At 48.8% G+C, this 25103-nt stretch overlaps 1 protein-coding gene across 1 annotated transcript in view; it reads left to right on the forward strand.

Annotated features, from left to right (window-relative positions):
• Nucleotides 1-25103, forward strand: part of LOC141098643 (fibrocystin-like) — a 100576-nt gene that overhangs the window by 30518 nt on the left and 44955 nt on the right. Inside the window, exon 6 of the mRNA XM_073586613.1 lies at nucleotides 23381-23609. Within this exon, the coding sequence (XP_073442714.1) occupies nucleotides 23381-23609 (229 nt within the window). The remainder of the gene's footprint in view (nucleotides 1-23380; nucleotides 23610-25103) is intronic.

Below are 25103 nucleotides of genomic sequence, written 5' to 3' on the forward strand. Positions count from 1 at the left end.
CTCTGTGGGGCTCATGCTGTATATGGGGAGCCTCTGTCGGGCTCATGTTGTATATGGGAAGGCTGTGTGGGGCTCATGCTGTAAATGAGGAGGCTCTGTGGGGCTCATGCTGTATATGGGGTGGCAGTGTAGGACTCATACTGTGTATAGGGAGGCTGTGTGGGGGCTCTTACAGTATATAAGGGGCTGTTGGGGGGCTCATACACTATACAGAAGGAGCTGTACTTGGGTTCACAAAATATACAGGAGGATGTCAGCATACTTAATTCTTCTCAATATTAAGTGATACAATTAATATTAATATAATTACAAATAATATAATTATAATATATTGATAGGCTGTGGGGGCCTCATGCTGTATGTGGGGAGGCTGAGTGAGGCTCATTCTTTATATAGGGAGGCTGTGTGGGGCTTATGGAGTATTTGGGGAGGCTGTGAAGGAATCATGCAGTATATAAGGAGGCTGTGTGAGGCTCATGCTGTATATGGGGAGGCTCTATGGGGCTCATGCTGTAAATGGGGAGGCTGTGTTGGTCTCATGCTGTATATAGGGAGGCTACGTGGGGCTCATGCTGTATATGGGGAGGCTGTGTGGGGCTCATGCAGTATATGGGGAGGCTGTGTGGGGCTCATGCTGTATATGGGGAGGCTGTGTCGGGCTCATGTTGTATATGGGAAGGCTGTGTGGGGCTCATGCTGTATATGAGGAGGCTGTGTGGGGCTCATGCTGTAAGTGGGGAGGCTCTGTGGGGCTCATGCTGTATATGGGGAGGCTCTGTCGGGCTCATGTTGTGTATGGGAAGGCTGTGCGGGGCTCATGCTGTATATGAGGAGGCTGTGTGGGGCTCATGCTATAAATGGGGATGCTCTGTGGGGCTCATGCTGTATATGGGGAGAATGTGTGGGGCTCATGTTGTATATGGGAGGCTGTGTGGGGCTCATGCTGTAAATGGGGAGGCTGTGTGGGGCTCATGCTGTATATGGGGAGGCTCTGTCGGGCTCATGTTGTATATGGGAAGGCTGTGTGGGGCTCATGTTGTATATGGGAAGGCTGTGTGGGGCTCATGTTGTATATGGGAGGCTGTGTGGGGCTCATGCTCTAAATGGGGAGGCTGTGTGGGGCTCATGCTGTATATGGGGAGGCTCTGTCGGGCTCATGTTGTATATGGGAAGGCTGTGTGGGGCTCATGTTGTATATGGGAGGCTGTGTGGGGCTCATGCTCTAAATGGGGAGGCTGTGTGGGGTTCATGCTGTAAATGGGGAGGCTGTGTGGGGCTCATGCTGTATATGGGGAGGATCTGTTGGGCTCATGTTGTATATGGGAAGGCTGTGTGGGGCTCATGTTGTATATGGGAGGCTGTGTGGGGCTCATGCTGTAAATGGGGAGGCTGTGTGGGGATCATGCTGTATATGGGGAGGCTCTGTCGGGCTCATGTATATGGGAGGCTGTGTGGGGCTCATGCTGTAAATGGGGAGGCTGTGTGGGGCTCATGCTGTATATGGGGAGGCTCTGTCGGGCTCATGTTGTATATGGGAAGGCTGTGTGGGGCTCATGTTGTATATGGGAAGGCTGTGTGGGGCTCATGTTGTATATGGGAGGCTGTGTGGGGCTCATGCTGTAAATGGGGAGGCTGTGTGGGGCTCATGCTCTATATGGGGAGGCTCTGTCGGGCTCATGTTGTATATGGGAAGGCTGTGTGGGGCTCATGTTGTATATGGGAGGCTGTGTGGGGCTCATGCTGTAAATGGGGAGGCTCTGTGGGGCTCATGCTGTATATGGGGTGGCAGTGTAGGACTCATACTGTGTATATGGAGGCTGTGTGGGGGCTCTTACAGTGTATAAGGGGCTGTTGGGGGGCTCATACACTATACAGAAGGAGCTGTACTTGGGTTCACAAAATATACAGGAGGATGTCAGCATACTTAATTCTTCTCAATATTAAGTGATACAATCAATATTAATATAATTACAAATAATATAATTATAATATATTGATATTAATAGTGATCAGAATTAATTTCAGCCTATTGGTTGGAGTGGTGGCGGGAGACTTTATGCTACTGGAGCTGGAATTACCACTTCTGTTTCCATCCATTTCTGGGTGCTTCTTGAAGTATGTTTGGGGCCATTGTTCTGCTGGAAGACCCATGACCTAGGATGCAAACCCAGCTTTCTGACACTGGGCGCTACATTGTGACCTAACATCCTTTGGGAATCTTCACATTTCAAGACCTATGCACCTTAGCATTTCCCATTAGCATTACCATGGTGCCAGCCTGTGATTGATACTCTCAATGGCTTTCAGCAATAGACTTGTACAACTCTACGGCACTAATCATGGTGTAGGGAAGGTGGACTGACGGACAGACCTGTCTGTAGTGAGAAGGCGGAGGTGTAGCGCAGTGTAGGTGTGAAACCGCTGAGATAAAGAGATAGGGTGTTGTATTGTAGTTTGACCATTAGAGGGCAGTGGAGAGTGTAAGAGTGGGACTGAACAACTGCCATTGGTCAGAGAAACTGTCAGGTCATGGTGGGCGGAGTTACCAGTAATGGAAAAGGCTGAGGGAAGGTTCTGGAAAAGGCAGTCAGCGAGAGGAGCACAGCAGAGAGGAAGTTCTGCTGAGGAGAAAGAGACAGTAGAATGGCTCCGGAGGGGACGGACAGTTGAGGAGGTCACGGGGGGTGGCCCAGAGGACAGTAGCCGCAGACGAAGAAAGCCTGGGGGTACCAAATGGACGGCGTACTCAGACTGGTGAAGCGCTGTTGTGGATGGGCCCCGAGCAGCCACAGTGAAAAGAGCCACTAGGGACGCCAAGACTTCAGTAAAAAAAGAAGTGAAGGTACCGGGGCCTGTGTGCAGTGAAGTGTGAAGCTGCTGTGGTGAATTGCTGTGGTCGTCAGAAGGACTGCCAATAAAAACGGACCTGTTGAATGCAAATTCTGTCTCAGTCTCGTGTTTGTCTGCGGCAAGAAGCGGGTCACCCCCCCCCAGTCGGTTACCCTACCTACAATGGCACCACTCTTTGCCAGATCCCTCACATCAGCTACCTTCCTTGTACTCTCACCCTTTCCTCCTCTGACCTCCATATTGAGATTCCCCAAAAAATCAAATGTTGAAAATAATACGAGAACGTAAAGCCACAAATCAAGCAAAGGAAACAATGTTTCAAAGCGTTTCCTACATAGAACCCTCGTTCTTCACACACCATTGTAATAATCAGGGAAAATATTTTCTTAGGAAAACATCTCCATACAATATTAATAATTCGAACCTGTGAGCGTCATCGGCAGCTGGGCTCACGACAAAAGAATTATCAGTCAAGGAAATCTCCTGTCATCTCTGCAGCATGTGATGATATGAAAAAGACCCGGCTGCCAGCGAACATGGAGCGGAGCGCCGCAGCAGTTATGCAAAATATTTCTAATCCCATTGTTTTCCAGCTGTCTACATCCCGACCACAAGAGGTCGGATCGTTCCCACTCCATCTGGACAAAAACGTCTCTGCAGGAGCTGAGGAAACTGTCAGGCGAGTGGAGAGGGACACTGGTAAACAGCAGGAGCAGCTACAATGATACCTTCCAAACTAGTGTGAAATAAACAAGTGATCACTGATGTGACTGGAAATGAGAATTTTATTTTGTATTTTTTTTTTTAAAGGAAAATTCTTTTAAGCAGTAGCCAAAAGATGACATGGTGGAGCGGTAGAAGGAGACCCACTCGATCCTCAGATTTACAGCAGGAAAAAAAAAATTACACTTTGCACGCTTAGGCTGTGTGCCCACGTTGCATTTTTTAAAAACGCTAATAAAACGCCTCCCCATGCAATCCCATGGGATTCCGCAGTTGCTGTGTCAAAGCTGCGGATTTTACCGCTGCGGAATCTCATAGCGGTAAAATCCGCAGCATGTCCATTCTTTCTGTAGAATCGCGGCGATTCCGCCGCCACACGATTGCATTGAAACTCTCACTTTACACATGTGGCTATGCCCACCATGCGTAAAGTGAGCTCTTCATGTGCGGATGGTACGCCGGGTCTGGAGGAGAGGAGACTGTTCTCCGGGCTCTCAGTACCATATCCCTGTAAAAAATAGAGTTGAAATAAAAAATAGGGATATACTCACCCTCCGTCGGCCCCCGTAGCCTTCCCGCCTCTCAGCCACGCTGCCGGCATCTTCCGTTCCCAGGGATGCATTGCGCGAAAGACCTCTGATGACGTTGCGGTCTGCCACGTCATCACAAGGCATCCCTGGGAACGGAAGTTGCTGGCAGCGCAAATGAGAGGCGGGGCAACTCCGGGGGCCGACGGAGGGTGAGTATATCCATATATTTATTTTTTTTTTTACTATTTTTAACATTCTGTCTTTTACTAATGATTCCGCATAGGCAGCATCAATGGTAAAAACTGGGTCACACTTGTCAAGCACTATGCAATGCTTCAAATCGCTTGGAAAATCGGAAGCATTCTGCAAGATAAAAACGCTTGCAAAACGCTTGTGTTTTGCGGGAAAACACATGCAAATTCCGCATATGTTTTACCCGTTGCAGGGAGTTGCAGAAATGCGGACACTTCCGCAGCATTTCTGCAACGTGGGCACTTAGCCTTACACTCTACAGTAGAGAGGACCCTCCCCATAAGAGCTGACACTCTACAGGAGAGAGGTCCCTGACCATAAGAGCTGACACTCTACAGGAGAGAGAACCCTGCCTATAAGAGCTGACACTCTACAGGAGAGAGGTCCCTGACCATAAGAGCTGACACTCTACAGGAGAGAGGACCCTGCCCATAAGAGCTGACACTCTACAGGAGAGAGGACCCTGCCCATAAGAGCTGACACTCTACAGGAGAGAGGTCCCTGACCATAAGAGCTGACAATCTACAGGAGAGAGGACCCTGCCCATAAGAGCTGACACTCTACAGGAGAGAGTTCCCTGACCATAGGAGCTGACACTCTACAGAAGAGAGGTCCCTGACCATAAGAGATGACACTCTACAGGAGAGAGGAGCCTGCCCATAAGAGCTGACACGCTACAGGAGAGAGGACCCTGCCCATAAGAGCTGACACTCTACAGGAAAGAGAACCCTGCACATAAGAGCTGACATTCTACAGGAAAGAGGAGTCTGCTCATAAGAGCTGATAATCTACAAGAGAGAGAGGACCCTGCCCATAAGAGCTGAAAATTTAAAAGAGAGAGGACCCTGCCCATAAGAGCTGACACTCTACAGGAGAGCGGACCCTACACATAAGAGCTGACACTTTCCAGTAGAGAAGACCCTGTCCATAAGAGCTGACAACCAAAGAGAGAGCACTGCCTATAAGAGCTGACTCTTTACAGGACAGAGATCCCTACTTTATGTACTTGCACTTACACATAGATCGAGAAGTGCAAGAAGCTATTGTTCCCCCCAGACTTGGGGTCTGAGAAAGAAAGTTATGGATATGGGGCTTATATATATCCAATAGTGATGGGAAATACATTTTCACTTTCAGGGTGAATCAGGGAAGAAGATGCATGTTTTTCATAACTGTAACCCTTGCCTATATGCCACAAATCAATAGTGGACAGATAGCTGACAACAGCCATGTCCTGTTTGGCCTCTGGGTATCGGTAAAATCCTGATAAAAAATATGGCGGTAATCTCAAACTTCTGGGATCATCAGGATTGAAGTTATCCCACAGGTTGGGAATTTCATAACATCCTGAAGGCTGAGAGAACGTCCCACAACCCAGTCCACGTGAGGTCATCAACGGGGGGTTTGTTATTGTATTTCAAGTGCTGATTAAATTATGATCTGTGTTCAGTGCTGAGGAAGATGCACACCAGTGTAGGCTTCATCCCGTTAACCAGATGTTTTCAATCAGATTGTTTCTAATCCACTAAACTGAATCATCTCTCTGAAATGGTGTAGCAATGAGTATACCATCTTTTCAGTTAGCCATTAAAAGGTGTCAATCACTAAGGACTCTCAATTCTAAATATTCTTGTAATTTCTTTTATTAATCCTGTTTTATTTTATGTAATTGTATATGCTATATTGTTTTTTCCCCTTTGCAAAATCTTTTGTATATTTTTTTTTATAAACCCTGCCTATCATTTTGAATTAAATATAAAATGTAATAGTTCTGTTCCTTTTGTTCTGTAACCCGCACCCCGAAGCCATACTCTACCAGAACCAGGCCTCCAGTCATCCTTTATAAAACATTACTGGTGGTTGCAGGGGGTGGTCTGGGGTTATCCCGGAGTTTGCAGAGACTGTATCAGGGGTATATACATAAGGAATATTCCATGCCTTGGAATCTGAAATGTATATATTATATGCTCACAACTAGTTTCGCCTATTAGTGGAAACAGCCTCCATTGATCGTCGGCCAATTGTTTAATTGCCTGGATAACGGGAAAACAGAGAGCTGTTTTCTCCAAAGCTATCAGCTGGTGGATCTGCGTGACCTCCCAGGCAGCAATCTTTGAAAATTGGTGGCAAGTGGTGGGATATTACAGAACATCAGTGATCTGGCTTCAGAAATTATTCCTGCCACTGAAAACTTGCACAGTTCTTGAAAGAATTCTATGCAGAGTTTTGAGGAATCAGACTCATTGTTCCCCTTCTCTTTTGTCTTTTCTCTTGTTTTTCTGTCTTTTCTCTCCGGTGTCCCCTTTTTAACAAACACCTAGAGATGCCACATTTTGAAAGCAACCCATAATCTACTAAAGCATAAAAAAGTGTATTATAGGTCGTAAAAGAAACGTATGAATGTCAACTTTGACTAGTAAAACAGGTGTGCAAAAACAGATATGTGGGTCACCCTCCCAGGGTCGTGGGGCACTTGGTACCGGGCCGGGGTCGGCGGGATGTGTCACAGCAGCGGTGACCCGGTCCGTGGCCCTGGGCACCCAATTAACAGGGGAAGTTAAATGGTGGAATGTAATTAATGGAATAGTTTGTGACGCCACCTGTGGTGTTCGGCAAGTGAGATGTTGAGCCGACGCTGCGTGCAGATCCTCTGGGGCTGGTGGTGTGTTGCAGCCAAGATGGTGAAGCTCCCCAAAGGTGGAGCTGTAGCCCCAGGGCAGTGTAGATGTAGGTGTAGAGGAGAGGCACAAGCGGTGTAGAAACTGGTACCCCGATGTAGCGGTGCTGGGTGTGTTGGCGCAAGAATCAATGGAGGACACCAGGCTTGTAGTTCCAAAGCTTTACTCAGTCTGTAGCACACACACAGGTGCCCGCCTCCGTGCCGTGTCCTCCGGGTCAGGGACTCAATCAACCTCCAGGCCAGATGGAATGCTCCCTTCCAACACTCCGCCAACATGTGCCTTTCTGAACGTCTCCTCTTATAGCGCCTTTAAGTGTGAAGTACTCCCAGCATTGAGTTACACTGGAGTGCCTCCTGCCACATGTTCCCAAGAACTCTACTTGTACAGCAGACAGCTGTAGCCTGCTTCGGGGACTCCTTACTCCTAAGTCCCGGCTCACTATCAAGGTTGCTGTTGTGCCCCCAAGTCTTAGTTGGGAGTAGTGCATTTACAGCCCACTACTCCACCGGTGTCTGCTGTAGGACCATTAGTATCCATACAGCCTCGGGGACCGGGCCCTGGCCCCGCACTTAGAACTTCTAGGCAGGGTTCTTCCTCTAACCCACGTCCTCTGTTCCCGTTTGCTCCTACATTCCGTACTAGTCTTTCCTTCTTATGGAAGATCAGGTTTCTGTTCAATGTCTTTCTCCTTCTTTCCTTTCCCGTGCCAGCAGACCCAGGTCACTGAGATCTGCTGCAGCACCTCCTTCCTCCATCCCTCAGGGATCTCCTTTCCTCACTCCTCTCTGAGTGAGTGACTCTCTGACTGACTGACCTACTAACTGACCGCAATCCTAACCCTTCCCGCTCTTTTATGGCGGTGGACACCGTTCGCTGGGATGCCGGGGATGGCGGTGGAGCTAATGGCGGCTCCAGGTCTGCAATGGTCTTTGGAGGGACCTGCGCGGCCGCATCAGGTCCGGACTGGGGCTTTTCTTCCTCCGCTTCAGCTCCCAGGGCCGTGTAGAACTCCTCCGGTGGTAGCGGCTGAGAGGGAACACTATATGCTACTGGTGGTATGGCAGCGGTTGCAGGCTCCACAAGGTCTGCCTGGAAAGATTCCGGTGCAGCAGCGGCGGGTACCGGTGGTGCGGGTACCGCAGGTGTAGGCCCCTCCTGGGCACGCTGCAGCTTTAAGGTCCATAGCTCTTCCTGCCTCAGTTGCAGGCAGCATGTCAGCTGGGCTATTTCGCCCTCCAGCTGCTGGCGGTTCATCTTGGACACGGGGTTGGAGCCTTCAGCCATGGCGACGGGGAGGTCCAGCATAACCTCCTCGCGCTCCGCAGGCCTCCTCCCTTCTCCTTCCAAGATGGCGTTCTGGCGTTCTTCCTGTCTCGGCTCTTTTCTCGCCACTGGCTTCCGCTCCTCCTTCTTGGGGCAGCCTCTTCTTCCAGCTCCTCCATACCAAGCCAGTATACGAACCCCTCGGGGGGTGTGCCATGTTGCCGTTGCATAGTAATTCAGGCAGGGGAGGCCCAGGACGGTTCGCGGTCTTTTCTTAGGATCTCCCATGTCGTCACGCCCTTCTTCACCATGCCAGCGGCCATTTTTAACGTTCATTTTACAGTCCATTAAATTTAGGTCTACAGCACATCTTCAAAAACTTTAAGTCTTAGGTAAACAGAACTCGATGGCATCGGGTCTCGTCATCCTGTTCGTGACACCAAGTTGGGTCACCCTCCCAGGGCCGTGGGGCACTCGGTACCGGGCCGACGTCGGCGGGATGTGTTACAGCAGCGGTGACCCGGTCCATGGCCCTGGACGCCCAATTAACAGGGGAAGTTAAATGGTGGAATGTAATTAATGGTATAGTTCGTGACGCCACCTGTGGTGTTCGGCAAGTGAGATGTTGAGCCGATGCTGCGTGCAGATCCTCTGGGGCTGGTGGTGTGTTGCAGCCAAGATGGTGAAGCTCCCCACAGGTGGAGCTGTAGCCCCAGGGCAGTGTAGATGTAGGGGTAGAGGAGAGGCACAAGCGGTGTAGAAACTGGTACCCCAATGTAGCGGTGCTGGGTGTGTTGGCGCAAGACTCAATGGAGGACACCAGGCTTGTAGTTCCAAAGCTTTACTCACAGTCTGTAGCACACACACAGGTGCCCGCCTCCGTGCCGTGTCCTCCGGGTCAGGTACTCAATCAAACTCCAGGCCAGATGGAATGCTCCCTTCCAACACTCCGCCAACATGTGCCTTTCTGAACGTCTCCTCTTATAGCGCCTTTAAGTGTAAAGTACTCCCAGTACTGAGTTACACTGGAGTGCCTCCTGACAGATGTTCCCAAGAACTCTACTTGTATGGCAGACACCTGTTGCCTGCTTCGGGGACTCTTTACTCCTGAGTCCCGGCTCACTATCAAGGTTGCTGTTGTGCCCTCAAATCTTAGTTGGGAGTAGTGCATTTACAGCCCACTACTACACCGGTGTCTGCTGTACGACCATTAGTATCCATACAACCTCGGGGACCGGGCCCGGCCTTGCGCTTAGAACTTCTAGGCAGGGTTCTCTTCTAACCCACGTCCTCTGTTCCCTTTTACTCCTACGTTCCGTACTAGTCTTTCCTTCCCATGGAAGATCAGGTTTCTGTTCAATGTCTTTCTCTTTCTTTCCTTTCCTGTGCCAGCAGACCCATGTCACTGAGAACTGCTGCAGCACCTCCTTCCTCCATCCCTCTCTCAGGGATCTCCTTTCCTCACTCCTCTCTGAGTGACTCTCCGACTGACTGACCTACTGACTGACTGCAATCCTAACCCTTCCTGCTCTTTTATGCATTCTAACTCCACCCGCCTCCCAGCACGTTTCGTGTTCCAAGCAGGGAGCCACCAAAAGTGCTCTGCAACACTCCAAGCAGGGAGCCGCAATGTGGCTTTGCTGAACTACCATGTTGTGTGGGATGCAGGTGTTGGAGTGTGGTCAGGAACCTCCAACTTACCTGGATGGTGGGGCACCACACCTCAGGAGGAGGTGCAGTACCTCTGTGGTGACTGAGCCTCAGGGGCGCCACATATGCACAGTTAATTGTGTACATTTCTTAAATTTATTTTTCTAATTTTTTAACAAAATTCAACCCCCTAAGAAATGCTAGGTAAATATTCAATAATCCAGCACTTGCAACCGGATCCTATATTAGTGTGGCGTGTATGGATGTAAAATTTGACAAGTGAAACATATATTCAAAAAACTAACTGCTTGTTACACACAGAATGGGTAGACAGCCACAGTTACAGTAATAACAGAATTAGGGGGAAGTTTCTTTAGTATTTTTATTAAAACAATTATTCCACTATTCACAAAAAAAAGCACAGGAAGTGCAAAACCTCAGTGCAGTTGCTTGTGAAAAGTAAGCACAACATCTCTTACACTCTTTAAAACATTCCTATAGAAATATTGCACTGCCTTACTGCTGTTTTCTAGTGCACGAAGAAGAAAGAATTGTATAATTGTGTTCCACATGACAGATACAGCTAAGCCATATCAGTAGTTGCCAGTGATAGTTTGCTGTACCTTGGAGTTGGTTTGGGAGCTGTGGAAAGAGTGCCATTTGGTTTTCTTTGAAGATTGCTGTTTGGAAGTTTATGTGTTATCCGTCTCCTTAGCTCCCTTTTTGGTTTACCTAACCCTCCCTCTCCCGCTCTACACCATACCTTAGTCTTGGTGCACTGAGCGTGATTGCTGTTTTCTTTGCACTTTTCTGTCATCCTTTGTGTCTGTATTATAGAGCAGGACTAGTGTTCCTGCTGCCCCACATTCTAGCCAGGGCTGTGGTTAAGGAACATGATTAGTGTTGAGCATTCCGATACCGCAAGTATCGGGTATCGGCCGATATTAGCGGTATCGGAATTCCGATACTTAATTCCGATACTTTTTTCATATCGGATTCCGGGATCGGAATCGGAATAGGAAGTTCCCATCATGCTATGAGCCTGCTTGCTTTGATTAAGCCAATGGGAATCCTCCGAAGTGTGGGCACATCCTGTTAGGCATGTAGGCATGTTAACTATTGGCATGGCTGTGATTGGCTGCCGAAATGATGTCATGATGCACTATAAAAGCCACCGCAGCCGCCATTTCTGGTCACTCTGCTGTGAATTCAGTTAGGGACAGGCTGCTGTAGAAGACTGTGAGGGACAGTTAGAAATAGCGATTCCACCAAACATCTAGTGCTTTACCCAGGCTACATAAACCACCACTGTAGCCTTCTTTGCCCTAGCAGCAGTGTTCACAGCTGTCTGCAAGGGCTGTGTGAGTGCAGCTCACGCTGTGGAGTGGGTCCTGCAGCCACGTCAGGCTGTAGGCCACCCAGTGTGATCACTGCTGCCTCATACATCTTTTATTTTTTGAGCTGCATTTTTTAAATAATTTCAATCTAGTGTGCTTCCATCCGTATCCATATACGTTGGTTGCAAACACTAGTAGTAGACAGCGGAGCCTTTCTGCAGCCTTTCAGTGCTAGTGTCCACTTTGCTGCACTGTTCACGGCTGTCTGAGAGGTCTCTGACTGTGTGTGAGTGCAGCTCACGCTGAGTAGTGTGTCCTGCAGCTACGTCTGGCTGTAGGACGCTCAGCGTGCGTCACTGCCTCACACATATTTTTATTTGAGTGCAGCTCATTTTTTCTTCTATTAGTGTGCATCCATCCGTCTCCATCTACGGTGGTTGCAAACACTATATAGGAGTACACAGCGGAGCCTTTCTGCAGCCTGTCAGTGCCAGTGCCCACTTAGCTGCACTGTTGACGGCTGTCTGAGAGGTCTCTGACTGTGTGTGAGTGCAGCTCACGCTGAGTAGAGTGTCCTGCAGCTACGTCTGGTTGTAGGACGCTCAACGTGCGTCACTGCCTCACACATATTTGTCTCTGAGTGCAGCTCATTTTTTCTTCTCCTATTAGTGTGCATCCATCCGTATCCATCAACATTGGTTGGTTGCAAACACTATATAGGAGTAGATAGAGGAGCCTTTTTTTCTGGCTTGTGCCCTGCCGGCGCAGCCAGATTAGTATTACCCAATTTTTTTGGAGCCTCATCTTTTGCATTGTAGGTTACCTGCCTGCATTGTAATAGCTCCAAAAAGTTGGTGATACTATCAGTTTCAATTCTTTGTTCTCATACTTTGAGTTTGTTTCAAACAAAGAAACCACATAAAAAGTTCACCAAACACTACATTTTGAACTTGTGTAGGCCACATCAGCTCCTATTAAAGTCTAGTCCACACACACACACTTCATAAAATTAGTGTTTCTTGTACCTGTAACCAGCTGTTCAGGAATAAGCACACTAAGGCCCCCCTTTGTACTTTTTTGCCTATCTTAAGCAGTCTTGCAAGATGAAGAAGGCAGGGAGTAAGGCGCGGGGGCGTGGGCGTGGGCGTGGAGTTTCAGCAGGGAGAGGACGTGGGGATTCTGCAGGGAGAGGACGTGGGGATTCTACAGGTAGAGGACGTGGGGATTCTGGGCCTGCTGCGGGCACCAGTGGATCAGCATCCCCCAGTTTTAGCAGGCAACAGTCCTTTATGCGCAGCTTTGTAGGACCTCAACGTACCCCACTGCTGCGGGAGGAACAAATTGAAGCCGTTGTCGGATGGATGGCAGCTAACGCATCGACTTCAATTACTTCCGCATCCTCTCAGGGTCAGAGCACCGAAGAGCAACCATCTGTCTCTTCACCACCTGCCAAAGTGCCCAGGCAGTCAGAGAGACATGGACAGGAGCCATCACAGTCTCTACTTCTGTTCTCGGAATCTGTTGGCTTGGAAAGAGGGGGCCAGCCAAGCAGCATTCCTGAATGTGAAGAAGAGGGAGTATGCAGTGATGCGCAACTTCTTTGTCCCTCTGAATCTGAAGAGGCGAGTGGGCCAGTGCCTATGGTCAGCACACCTCAGTACGCATCAGATGATGACGAGACTCAGTTGCCACTTTCTGGTGCGTACGGTGCTGGCGAGACAACCCCGGAGAAGCAGCTGTTTGAAGAGGGGAGGGAAGATGATGAGGTCCTTGACCCATCATGGCGTGAGCAACAGGAAGGTGGTGGGAGCAGCTCGGAGGAAGAGATTCCCCTACCGGCCAAAACAGGAGGCAGAGGGAGGGGGAAGACTTGGTTGCCTGTACCCTCCACTTCGGCACCCGTTAGGAGCATTCCTCCTTCCAAAGGCAAACCGGGCGCTCACAAGAGTTGCAGTGCGTGGTCCTTTTTTGACACAGTTGCAGATGACATTTGCTTTGTCAAATGCAAGCTGTGTCATCAGAGAGTCAAAAGAGGGAGAAATGTCAGCAACCTCAATACCACAAATATGTGGAAACATGTGCGCACCAAGCACGAGTTGGAGTTGCAGAGACACCCTGAAGACGTAGGCCAACGTACAGCACCACCTACCACCTCTTCAGTTCGTGTTGGGCCCTCTTCCTCCAGCTCACACACTGCTGGTTCGGCTTCCTCACAGGATCGCCAAGGAAGAACCTCTGCCACTGTTGTCCGGAGACCCTGTCAGATTCCACCCATAACAGCACGTTCCCATCCATCACAGCCATCGGTAGCACAGGCATGGGATAAAAGGCGCCCTTACTCGGCAAACCATCCCCGAGCACAGTCTCTGAATGCTGGCATTGCCAAACTTCTGGCAGTTGAAATGCTGTCATTCGGGCTGGTGGACACTGACACCTTCCGGGACTTAATGGCATTGGCAGTCCCCCAATACAACGTGCCCAGCCGCTTTTATTTCAGCAGGCGAGCCGTCCCTGCCCTGCAGAAACATGTTGAGGGCAAAATAAAACATGCGCTACTAAACGCCGTTAGTAGCAAGGTCCACCTGACCACCGATGCGTGGACCAGTAACCATGGACAGGGACGATACCTTTCCCTCACTGCCCACTGGGTCAATGTTGTGGAGCCGGGTACGGATCTGGAGAGTGGCGCTGTACGTGTTCTTCCAACGCCACGGATTGCAGGACTCCAGTCTGTACACATAGACTCCTCCTCCTACTCAAGTTCCTCAGAAACAGCAGAGCAGGAGCCTGTTACGACCGATATGAGCACAGCCGTGGCCAAACGTCAACAGGCTGTACTCAAATTAATTTCTTTGGGGAATCGAAGCCACACAGCGCAGGAGCTCTGGAATGCTATCAAGCTGGAGAGCGATGTGTGGTTTGGGCCAGCGAATCTCCAGCCGGGCTTGGTAGTGTGTGACAATGGCCGAAATCTGGTGGCAGCTCTTGGCCTAGGCAACCTCACACACATCCCATGTCTGGCACATGTTCTTAACTTGGTCGTGCAGAGCTTTCTGAGGGACTATCCGGATCTTGCTGCACTGTTGCACAAGGTCCGCATAGAGTGCGCTCACTTGCGACGTTCCAGCACGGCAAGATCGCGCCTCGCTGCTCTGCAGCGACGATTTGGCCTTCCGGAACATCGCATCATATGTGACCTACCCACCCGGTGGAATTCAACGTTACATATGTTGGAGCGGTTGTGTGAGCAGCAGGCAGCAGTCATGGAGTACCAGCTGCATCAGGCGCAAACAAGTCGCACTGTGCGCCGTTCACACTTCAGCACCATTGAGTGGGCCTCTATGAAGGACATCTGCCTCGTTTTGCGTGCCTTCGATGAATCCACGCGGATGGCGAGTGCAGACGATGCACTAGTCAGCATGACTGTCCCCCTTATCTGCCTGCTTCAACAAACACTGCAAGCACTAAGGGATGAGGTTTCAGAAGAGGTGGAGGATGAGGAGTCCCAAATGCCATCTGCTTCTGGACAGTCTGCGCTACGTGTTTCCTCACAAAGGCCTAGGCAGGGGACACTTTGTGAGGAGGATGAGGAGGAGTCGATGGAGGAGGAAGACATCTCTCCAGAGGAGGGAGGTACACAAACCTCTACTCAGTATGTACAGCGAGGGTGGGGTGATGCAGAGCAGGTCGAGGTCACGCCTCAAACAGGGGACAGCGGTTCTTTGGCAGTTGGGAGTCTGCAGCACATGGTTGATTTCATGCTGCAGTGCCTGAGAAACGACCGCCGCATCGCCCACATTCTCGTCTCGGCTGATTATTGGGTGTACACCCTCCTAGATCCTCGCTACCGGGACAGCGTACAAAGGCTCATACCAACGTTGAACCGGGAGCGTAAAATGCGGGAGTACGAAGAGTCACTGGTGCAGTCCATAATGTTTTCCATTCCACCCGACAGCATTGTTGCTAGTGCTTTACAAAGCAGCTCTGTGCGTCGAGGCAGTGGAGGAAACTCTGCACAAAGAGGGAGCAGAGGCAGTGCCGCAGCACAAGGCAAGACCACTATGGCCCAAATGTGGCAAAGTTTTGTGTGTCCACCACAATTGTCTACACCATCAGCGACGCCTCGAGTCAGCAGGAGGCAACGCTTCCGTCAGATGGTGTCAGACTACATGTCTTGCCCTGTCGCTGTACTCCCAGATGGCTCTTCCCCCTTCAAGTTTTGGGTCTCTAAGCTGGATACATGGCCAGAGCTTAGCCAGTATGCATTGGAGGTGCTGGCTTGCCCTGCTGCCAGTGTATTATCGGAACGTGTCTTTAGTGCCGCAGGTGGTGTACTAACAGACCGTCGCACGCGACTATCTTCCGATAATGTTGACCGGCTGACTTTTCTGAAAATGAACAAGGCCTGGATCTCCAAAGACTTTGCCATTCCTCTTACAGACTAAATTAGTGGTTGGCAACTGTATCCAGGTCTGCTGGTGTGTTCATTTTTCTACCACCTGAACTATAATCCCTGTGCTTCAACACAGCCAGTTGTCGCTCAGATGTGTCGTCTGCACAGAGAAACACACTAGCTCCTGTGTTACTGGGGTTCAGTAATGCCAGCTGATCCCCTGCTGTGTGGACGGCAGAGTCACCAGCTCCATCAACATTCAAACCACTACTGATTTTTAACCGTGCCCAACTTAGGTCTCTGGCTCCACTGTCTCTACTATTTCCCCTGACCTCCAACCCCGCCATCTACATCTCTGAAGTGGCGTCAGCACAATCTACACTTGTTCCTGTGTTCCTGTGGCTCAGTCCCATCAGTTTATCCCCTGATGTGTGTCCGGCAAGGTCTCCTGCTCTGTCCACATTCCCATAACCAGTAGTGGGAATGAGGACAGAGCTGGCGAACTTGCCGGACAAACATCAGGGGATCAACTGATGGGACTGAGCACCAGTAACACAGGAACAAGTGTAGATTGTGCTGACGCCACTTCAGAGATGTAGCTGGCGGGGTTGGAGGCCAGGGTAAATAGTAGAGACAGTGGAGCCAGAGGCCTAAGTGGAGCATGGTTAGAATCAGTAGTAGTCCACAACCTCCATAAAAACCGATGCCCATTGGCCTCTGCATGCGGCATGCGTAATCCTGGGCTCCAACAGCGTCAGTTGGTGTTCAGAAGTGTCGTCTCCACAGAGCCAAACACATTCGTTCAAGTGTTAGTGGGGTTCAGCACTGCCAGCTGTTCCCCTGCTGTGGAGATGGCAAGTCTCCTGCTGCATTCACCTGCCAAAATCCAGTAGGCCCCAGCCTGCTCCTCGCCTAATCCTGGGCTCCAACAACGTCAGTTGGTGTTCAGAAGTGTCGTCTCCACAGAGCCAAACACATTCGTTCAAGTGTTAGTGGGGTTCAGCACTGCCAGCTGTTCCCCTGCTGTGGAGATGGCAAGTCTCCTGCTGCATTCACCTGCCAAAATCCAGTAGGCCCCAGCCTGCTCCTCGCCTAATCCTGGGCTCCAACAGCGTCAGTTGGTGTTCAGAAGTGTCGTCTCCACAGAGCCAAACACATTCGTTCAAGTGTTAGTGGGGTTCAGCACTGCCAGCTGTTCCCCTGCTGTGGAGATGGCAAGTCTCCTGCTGCATTCACCTGCCAAAATCCAGTAGGCCCCAGCCTGCTCCTCGCCTAATCCTGGGCTCCAACAGCGTCAGTTGGTGTTCAGAAGTGTCGTCTCCACAGAGCCAAACACATTCGTTCAAGTGTTAGTGGGGTTCAGCACTGCCAGCTGTTCCCCTGCTGTGGAGATGGCAAGTCTCCTGCTGCATTCACCTGCCAAAATCCAGTAGGCCCCAGCCTGCTCCTCGCCTAATCCTGGGCTCCAACAACGTCAGTTGGTGTTCAGAAGTGTCGTCTCCACAGAGCCAAACACATTCGTTCAAGTGTTAGTGGGGTTCAGCACTGCCAGCTGTTCCCCTGCTGTGGAGATGGCAAGTCTCCTGCTGCATTCACCTGCCAAAATCCAGTAGGCCCCAGCCTGCTCCTCGCCTAATCCTGGGCTCCAACAGCGTCAGTTGGTGTTCAGAAGTGTCGTCTCCACAGAGCCAAACACATTCGTTCAAGTGTTAGTGGGGTTCAGCACTGCCAGCTGTTCCCCTGCTGTGGAGATGGCAAGTCTCCTGCTGCATTCACCTGCCAAAATCCAGTAGGCCCCAGCCTGCTCCTCGCCTAATCCTGGGCTCCAACAACGTCAGTTGGTGTTCAGAAGTGTCGTCTCCACAGAGCCAAACACATTCGTTCAAGTGTTAGTGGGGTTCAGCACTGCCAGCTGTTCCCCTGCTGTGGAGATGGCAAGTCTCCTGCTGCATTCACCTGCCAAAATCCAGTAGGCCCCAGCCTGCTCCTCGCCTAATCCTGGGCTCCAACAACGTCAGTTGGTGTTCAGAAGTGTCGTCTCCACAGAGCCAAACACATTCGTTCAAGTGTTAGTGGGGTTCAGCACTGCCAGCTGTTCCCCTGCTGTGGAGATGGCAAGTCTCCTGCTGCATTCACCTGCCAAAATCCAGTAGGCCCCAGCCTGCTCCTCGCCTAATCCTGGGCTCCAACAACGTCAGTTGGTGTTCAGAAGTGTCGTCTCCACAGAGCCAAACACATTCGTTCAAGTGTTAGTGGGGTTCAGCACTGCCAGCTGTTCCCCTGCTGTGGAGATGGCAGTCTCTCCTGCTGTCTCCGCATTACAAAGACAGTAGGCCTCTGCCTACACCCTCCTATTTCCTGGGCTTCAACACAGCCAGTTGTAGTTCGGAAGTGCCGTCCACACGGAAAGAGATACTTGCTCCCGTGTCTCAGTGGGGTTCAGTAACGTCAGCTGATCCCCTGCTGTGTGGATGGCAGTCTCTCCTGCTGTAAACTCATTCAAAATACAGTAGGCCTCTGCCTACACCCTCCTATTTCCTGGGCTTCAACACAGCCAGTTGTAGTTCGGAAGTGCCGTCCACACGGAAAGAGACACTTGCTCCCGTGTCTCAGTGGGGTTCAGTAACGTCAGCTGATCCCCTGCTGTGTGGATGGCAGTCTCTCCTGCTGTAAACTCATTCAAAATACAGTAGGCCTCTGCCTACACCCTCCTATTTCCTGGGCTTCAACACAGCCAGTTGTAGTTCGGAAGTGCCGTCCACACGGAAAGAGACACTTGCTCCCGTGTCTCAGTGGGGTTCAGTAACGTCAGCTGATCCCCTGCTGTGTGGATGGCAGTCTCTCCTGCTGTAAACTCATTCAAAATACAGTAGGCCTCTGCCTACACCCTCCTATTTCCTGGGCTTCAACACAGCCAGTTGTAGTTCGGAAGTGCCGTCCACACGGAAAGAGACACTTGCTCCCGTGTCTCAGTGGGGTTCAGTAACGTCAGCTGATCCCCTGCTGTGTGGATGGCAGTCTCTCCTGCTGTAAACTCATTCAAAATACAGTAGGCCTCTGCCTACACCCTCCTATTTCCTGGGCTTCAACACAGCCAGTTGTAGTTCGGAAGTGCCGTCCACACGGAAAGAGACACTTGCTCCCGTGTCTCAGTGGGGTTCAGTAATGTCAGCTGATCCCCTGCTGTGTGGATGGCAAAGTCTCCTGCTGCCTACACAGTCGTACCACTACTGATTTTTAACCGTGCTCCAATTAGGCCTGTGGCTACACTGTCTCTCGTATTTCCCCTGTCCTCCAACCCCGCCAGTTACAGCTCCGAAGTGGCGTCTGCACAATCCACACTTGTTCCTGTGTTACAGGTGTTCAGTCCGGTCAGTTAATCCCCTGATGTGTGTCCGGCAATGTCGCCTGCTCTGTCCACATTCCCATTATCGGAATGTGGACAGAGCAGGCGACATTGCCGGACACACATCAGGGGATTAACTGACCGGACTGAACACCTGTAACACAGGAACAAGTGTGGATTGTGCAGACGCCACTTCGGAGCTGTAACTGGCGGGGTTGGAGGACAGGGGAAATACGAAAATCAGTGAAGCCACAGGCCTAAGTGGAGCTTGGTTCAAATTAGTAGTCTACAACCGATCTTAAAATTTCTTCAATGCAGCCTAAGCCTGCTCCGTGCTTGTCCCTGGGCTTCAACACAGCCAGTTGTTGCTCGGAAGTGCCGTCTTCACAGAGTAAAACACTAGCTCCTGTGTTTGTGGGGTTCAGTAACGTCAGCTGTTCCCCTGCTGTTTTGATGGCAATCTGTCCTGCTGCCTCCCAATTGACAGCACATCAGGCCTCAGCCTGCTAAGTGCTTGTCCTGGGCTCCAACATCGCCAGTTGCTGCTCATAACTGACTTTGGCACGGGTACTCCCTCCTGCCCAGCTTGGTTCCAGCCCTGCCTGCTGTTTCCGGGAAGTGTCAATGTCAGTTTGCCACCCCAAGTTGCCATGTCGTGTTGCGGTTGGGTTAGCCGAGGCTAGGGTGCCAGCAGTTTAGGTGCTTCCTATGTGGACTGCGGGTTCTGGTAAGAAAGGTTTGTTCCATAGTGCCAGTAGGACAAGCACCCCCTGTAGGACTGTGTGATTCGGTAACTGCGGCCAGCTTGCGGCATGCCAACTTTGCTTTTCAGGGGTAACTTCTGATACCCCTCCGGGTTCCAGCACCGTCAGCTGGTTCTCATCAGAGCCTTTGGCCTAGGTGCCTCCATCTCGGTATCCGAGTTCCGGCAACGTCTGCTGGTCCTTGGTAGTGCTTTGTAGCACAGGTACCTCCTGCTTAGTAACCGGGTTCCAGCACCGTCAGCTGGTCCTCGGTTGTGCCATTGGCTCTTATTCCTTCTGCTGCCCCTCCGGGTGCCAGCACTGTCAGCTGGTCCTCGCTATTTCCATTTGCTCTTGCAGCTTATGCTACCCCTCCGGGTTCCAGCACCGTCAGCTGGTTCTCGTCAGAGCCTTTGGCCTAGGTGCCTCCATCTCGGTATCCGAGTTCCGGCAACGTCTGCTGGTCCTTGGTAGTGCTTTGTAGCACAGGTACCTCCTGCTTAGTAACCGGGTTCCAGCACCGTCAGCTGGTCCTCGGTTGTGCCATTGGCTCTTATTCCTTCTGCTGCCCCTCCGGGTGCCAGCACTGTCAGCTGGTCCTCGCTATTTCCATTTGCTCTTGCAGCTTATGCTACCCCTCCGGGTTCCAGCACCGTCAGCTGGTTCTCGTCAGAGCCTTTGGCCTAGGTGCCTCCATCTCGGTATCCGAGTTCCGGCAACGTCTGCTGGTCCTTGGTAGTGCTTTGTAGCACAGGTACCTCCTGCTTAGTAACCGGGTTCCAGCACCGTCAGCTGGTCCTCGGTAGTGCCATTGGCTCTTGTTCCTTCTGCTGCCCCTCCGGGTGCCAGTACCGTCAGCTGGTTCAAGAGGACAAAGAACAGGAAGACAACCACCAAGATGCAGAACAACAAGAGAGAGAAGACAAAGAAGCATAAAAAAAACAAAGCAGAAGAACATTAAGCATAAGACTAATACTCTGAGCAAATGATATTATCTTATTTATAAGCAGAAGAAGACTAAGCAGTGTATGGGGGTGAGTCCGTTCCTCCTCGTGGTGCCCCTGGAAAAGGCCTGCTTCTGCAGGCCAAACTGAACGCGGACAAATCCTGTTGTAAATCTTTTGTGACAGGCAGAACGGAAGGTGTAAACTTCTAACTTTTCTAGATAACAACTACAGGAATGCCTGACACAAACAAGAATATGATGAAGAAGAATAGGAAGAAGATGAAGAAGCTGAATATGTAGAATAATAATTGTTGAATAAGAAGAATATGAAGAATGTAAGAAAAGGAAGAAGAAGAAGAAGAAGAAGAAGAATGTAAAAAAAGGAAGTAGAAGAAGAAGAAGAAGAATGTAAAAAAAGGAAGTAGAAGAAGAAGAAGAAGAATGTAAAAAAGGAAGTAGAAGAAGAAGAAGAAGAATGTAAAAAAAGGAAGTAGAAGAAGAAGAAGAAGAATGTAAAAAAAGGAAGTAGAAGAAGAAGAAGAAGAATGTAAAAAAAGGAATAAGAAGAAGAATGTAAAAAAAGGAAGTAGAAGAAGAAGAAGAAGAATGTAAAAAAAGGAAGTAGAAGAAGAAGAAGAAGAATGTAAAAAAAGGAAGTAGAAGAAGAAGAAGAAGAAGAATGTAAAAAAAGGAAGTAGAAGAAGAAGACATACATGTCTGGCAAAATATAAATGAGGCTAACATAGTCAATATCTTTGTAACTCCTAACATCTTTAAAAAAAAAAGTTTAATTCCTGCTATTCCATTTGATTGGGCTAAACCTCTATGGCTTTAATGTCTCCTCCACCTCCCACAATACATTCTACATTATTCTTAGTTGTTTTTCTTCATGTAGAATTAACCTACAAGGAAAGAAAGGGTTTTTTTTAATTCCGATATTTTGGCCCCATTGACTTGCATTGGTTCCCGGTATCGGAATCGGCGATACCGATACTTTTTTTAAAGATCGGCCGATCCATTCCGATCCGATATTTTCAAGTATCGGCTGGTATCGCTCAACTCTAAACATGATCGTCACACGGGGTGAAAGAACCCATCTAAGTACTTCAGGGAGCTCAGGGTTTGCGCAGGACAGGATTCAGGGCTGCTGCTTTAATCTTTCTGTAGTTGCAGGGCTTCCCTTCCCATCTATTTCACCATGCGTCGTCTGGCTCTTTAGTTGACCTGACAACTGTCTGGAGTACTTGTTCAATATTTTGAGGCTTTTTCTTCCTATCTCTATTGATGAGATGTGACCTATGACAATGTCTCATTATACTAAAATAAGGCTAAAATGGCTGCTGCGTTCCCTGACTCAGTTTTTATACTGGCTCTGATAGTCCCTCCTAATAGGCTGCAGCTATGCCATGTGATGTGATAGCTTCAAGTCATTATTTGAAAGCTCATGTAGTGACGAGGTCATGAGCGCACTATGGAGCTTATGTAATCTTCTGCACCATGTAAAATGATGAAGGTAATTTTGGGGGCTAATCTCGCAAATCAAATGGCAATTTTTTCTAATTTGTGAGGACCTGGGGATTTCATAAATCTCAGTTCTAATTTTATTTGCATTAAATTGATTCACTCATCTCTAATGAATAATAAAAAGCATACCTATACCCATTATAATTATTATTGCCCATGGTTCCCCTCTAATAATAATCATTGCTGCAATTACTCCTGTTTTTCCCTGCAGACTAAACTACTGCTGTAATGATATTTAAAAATGTCATAAACATTTAATTAAAAAAATGTCTGCTGGATGGACGTTAAGGAATCTGCCAGCAAATTAATGTAATCTGACAGCAGCATGATGTAGGGGTACAGACCCTGATTTTAGTGATATATCACTTAGTTTAATGGGGGCACTAGTTGTGATACAATCCCTGTTTTCTATGCTGCAGATCTAGCACAGCTCAGAATACTGAGACCTTACTAACCCCGCCCACACCACTGATTGGCAGCTTCCTGTATACACTGTATATTTAGAGAAAGCTGCTATTCAGTGGCGGGGGCGTGCTTGGACCAGTAGGAACGAGACACCTAGCCCTGTGCTGATGTCTTCAGCTAATAAAACACTGATTTTATTGAAAATGCAAAACACAACCCAGTAAGTGACACGTCGCCGGAATCAGGGTCTCTTCCTCTACATAATGCTGCTCTCAGATTTCATGGCAAAAACCTGCTGACAGATTCCCTTTAAGGGGTTAAAATATCCCTTTAGTTGGAGACAAAACTAGAATTTTGTTTTTTATCTGTCACATGTCTAGACTTTCATTTCAATCTCACAGATGACAGTATGGGTGTAGAGATTTGATGAAGTTGGGGACAGAGTAATGGGGGGAGGGCTCTTTCTGCATCCAGTCGCCTTACAGAAAGAGTAAGCTGGGGCAAAAAGAGAATTACTAAAATTCTAAAACACATAATGTATAGAAGAATTCTTTTTATTTTTGTATATGGGAAAAATATATTTTTTTTTCCTCTTTTTAATATTTTTTTTATATATTTTATGTTGATGGCTTGCAATTTCAAATGAAAAGTCTTGCAGGGCACCGGGAGCAGCTGCGGCACAGATTCCTCCCTGTGAATATTTCATTAACCTGAATTATTTACTTTCACCTTGGCAGGTTCCTGGACCTTCTTGTGTGACTTGATGTTCGAGACCGGGGCACAGTGCCATGAGAAACGCAGCTCGTTCATTCACTGTGATGTCACCGTGCGAGTGGGAGCCCTGCTGGTGACAAGCTCTTTGGCTTACCTCCACGTTTGTCATTGCACCTGGGAGAAGGACGCGCGTCCTGTGCCAGCTGACAATGGCACCACGCATGTCACTCATATCATCGGGCTAATTATCAGGTAGGCCAAAGGATACTAAATTGTGTTTTTTAGTTCTCTCCTTCCCATCTTCCAACCATTGTTGGGTAAGAGACTGATTGTTAGCCGGGGCGCACTGTGATATTCATTTCCAATTATTGCCAAAAAAAAAAGCGTCTAAAGGACCAAACTTGGCATCCAGTCCAGAGTTGTGTGGAATCATCTGAATTTAAATAATATTGCATTCACCCAAAAATACTTTGAAGTATCTTACTAATTGTTAAGGATTTTTTTATATATATTTTTTTTTTTAGCTAAAACAGAACATGTATTTTAACAGAGAAAAAAATTGGCAATATTTTTTTTTTAAATCATTATCTTTATTAAAAAAAAAACAGAATTGGTAATCTTGCAATTTTCACACTGGCCACTGGGTATTTTTTAGACTCATACATCCTGTCCTCACAGGAAGTGATTTCAGCATACTCATTATCAGCAGAGGCAGCATTACAATGACAGGTAAACGCCTCTATACACAGCTGATAATACAGGATCCGCTCCCCCCCTCCTTCCACAATGACCTTTCACTCGCTCATTAAATGCTTTAATGCAAAAACCAAGGTTGGAGTTTGACTATTGTGACTAATGTACATGTGCATTTCCTGAAACAGCAGAAAATTGGAGTCAAGCCCCAGTGGCCGGTGTGAGAATTTCAATTTTTTCACGTGAGATTTGGAGCTTTGTATAAAGAAAAAATTAGGAGAGTAAAAAAAGAATTAACATTTTAAAAACTAAACACGGCTGACATTTCCACGCACTGGTGAGAACCGAGTGAATGGTGCTAGATATAAGAGTGTGGAAGCGATCTCTCGTTACCCTCTTATTAACCAAGCGTCCTTAGTGTTGGGCTGGACCGCCCCACCAGGAATGCATATGTTTATTTTTGCTCTGCCATGTTGGCGATGTCTTTTGCTGACCGTGTTGCCTGTTTTGTTTCATGTAGTGAAGTTGTTGAATTGTTTGATCACACTTATGAAGTGTGAATGTCCTGCTTTTGGGTGGGGTCTGGATGTGTAGATGGCTCCTGGACTAGATTGTAAGACAGGTGTGTGTTGTTGTGGTGCCCAGCGTTGGACTGGAGCACCTTGGGCCCACCAGAGAAAATCATTCTTGGGGCCCACTATGTAGCTACATAGAAAAAAATTCAAGACCACCCTAATATCAGGGTATAATATAACGTAGTACACGTCTTAATTACGTAGCAGGGGTTGGGGTAGACCCCTCATAGAATATAAAGTAGCCCCCTCATAGAATATAATGTAGCCTCCCTCATAGAATATAATGCAGCCCCCCTCATAAGGTATAATAAAGCACCCCACAAAATATAATGCAACCCCTCATAAGGTATAATGCAGCCCCCCCATATAATATAATATAGCATCCTCATATGGTATAATGCAGTTCCCCTCATATAGTATAATGCAGCCCCTCAACAGAATATAATGTAGTCCCTCAGAGTATAATGCAACCCACTCA

This window comes from Dendrobates tinctorius, unplaced genomic scaffold (genome assembly GCF_039654945.1).
Source record: "Dendrobates tinctorius isolate UK_male_01 unplaced genomic scaffold, ASM3965494v1 ptg000093l, whole genome shotgun sequence".
NCBI classification, from domain to species: Eukaryota; Metazoa; Chordata; class Amphibia; order Anura; family Dendrobatidae; genus Dendrobates; species Dendrobates tinctorius.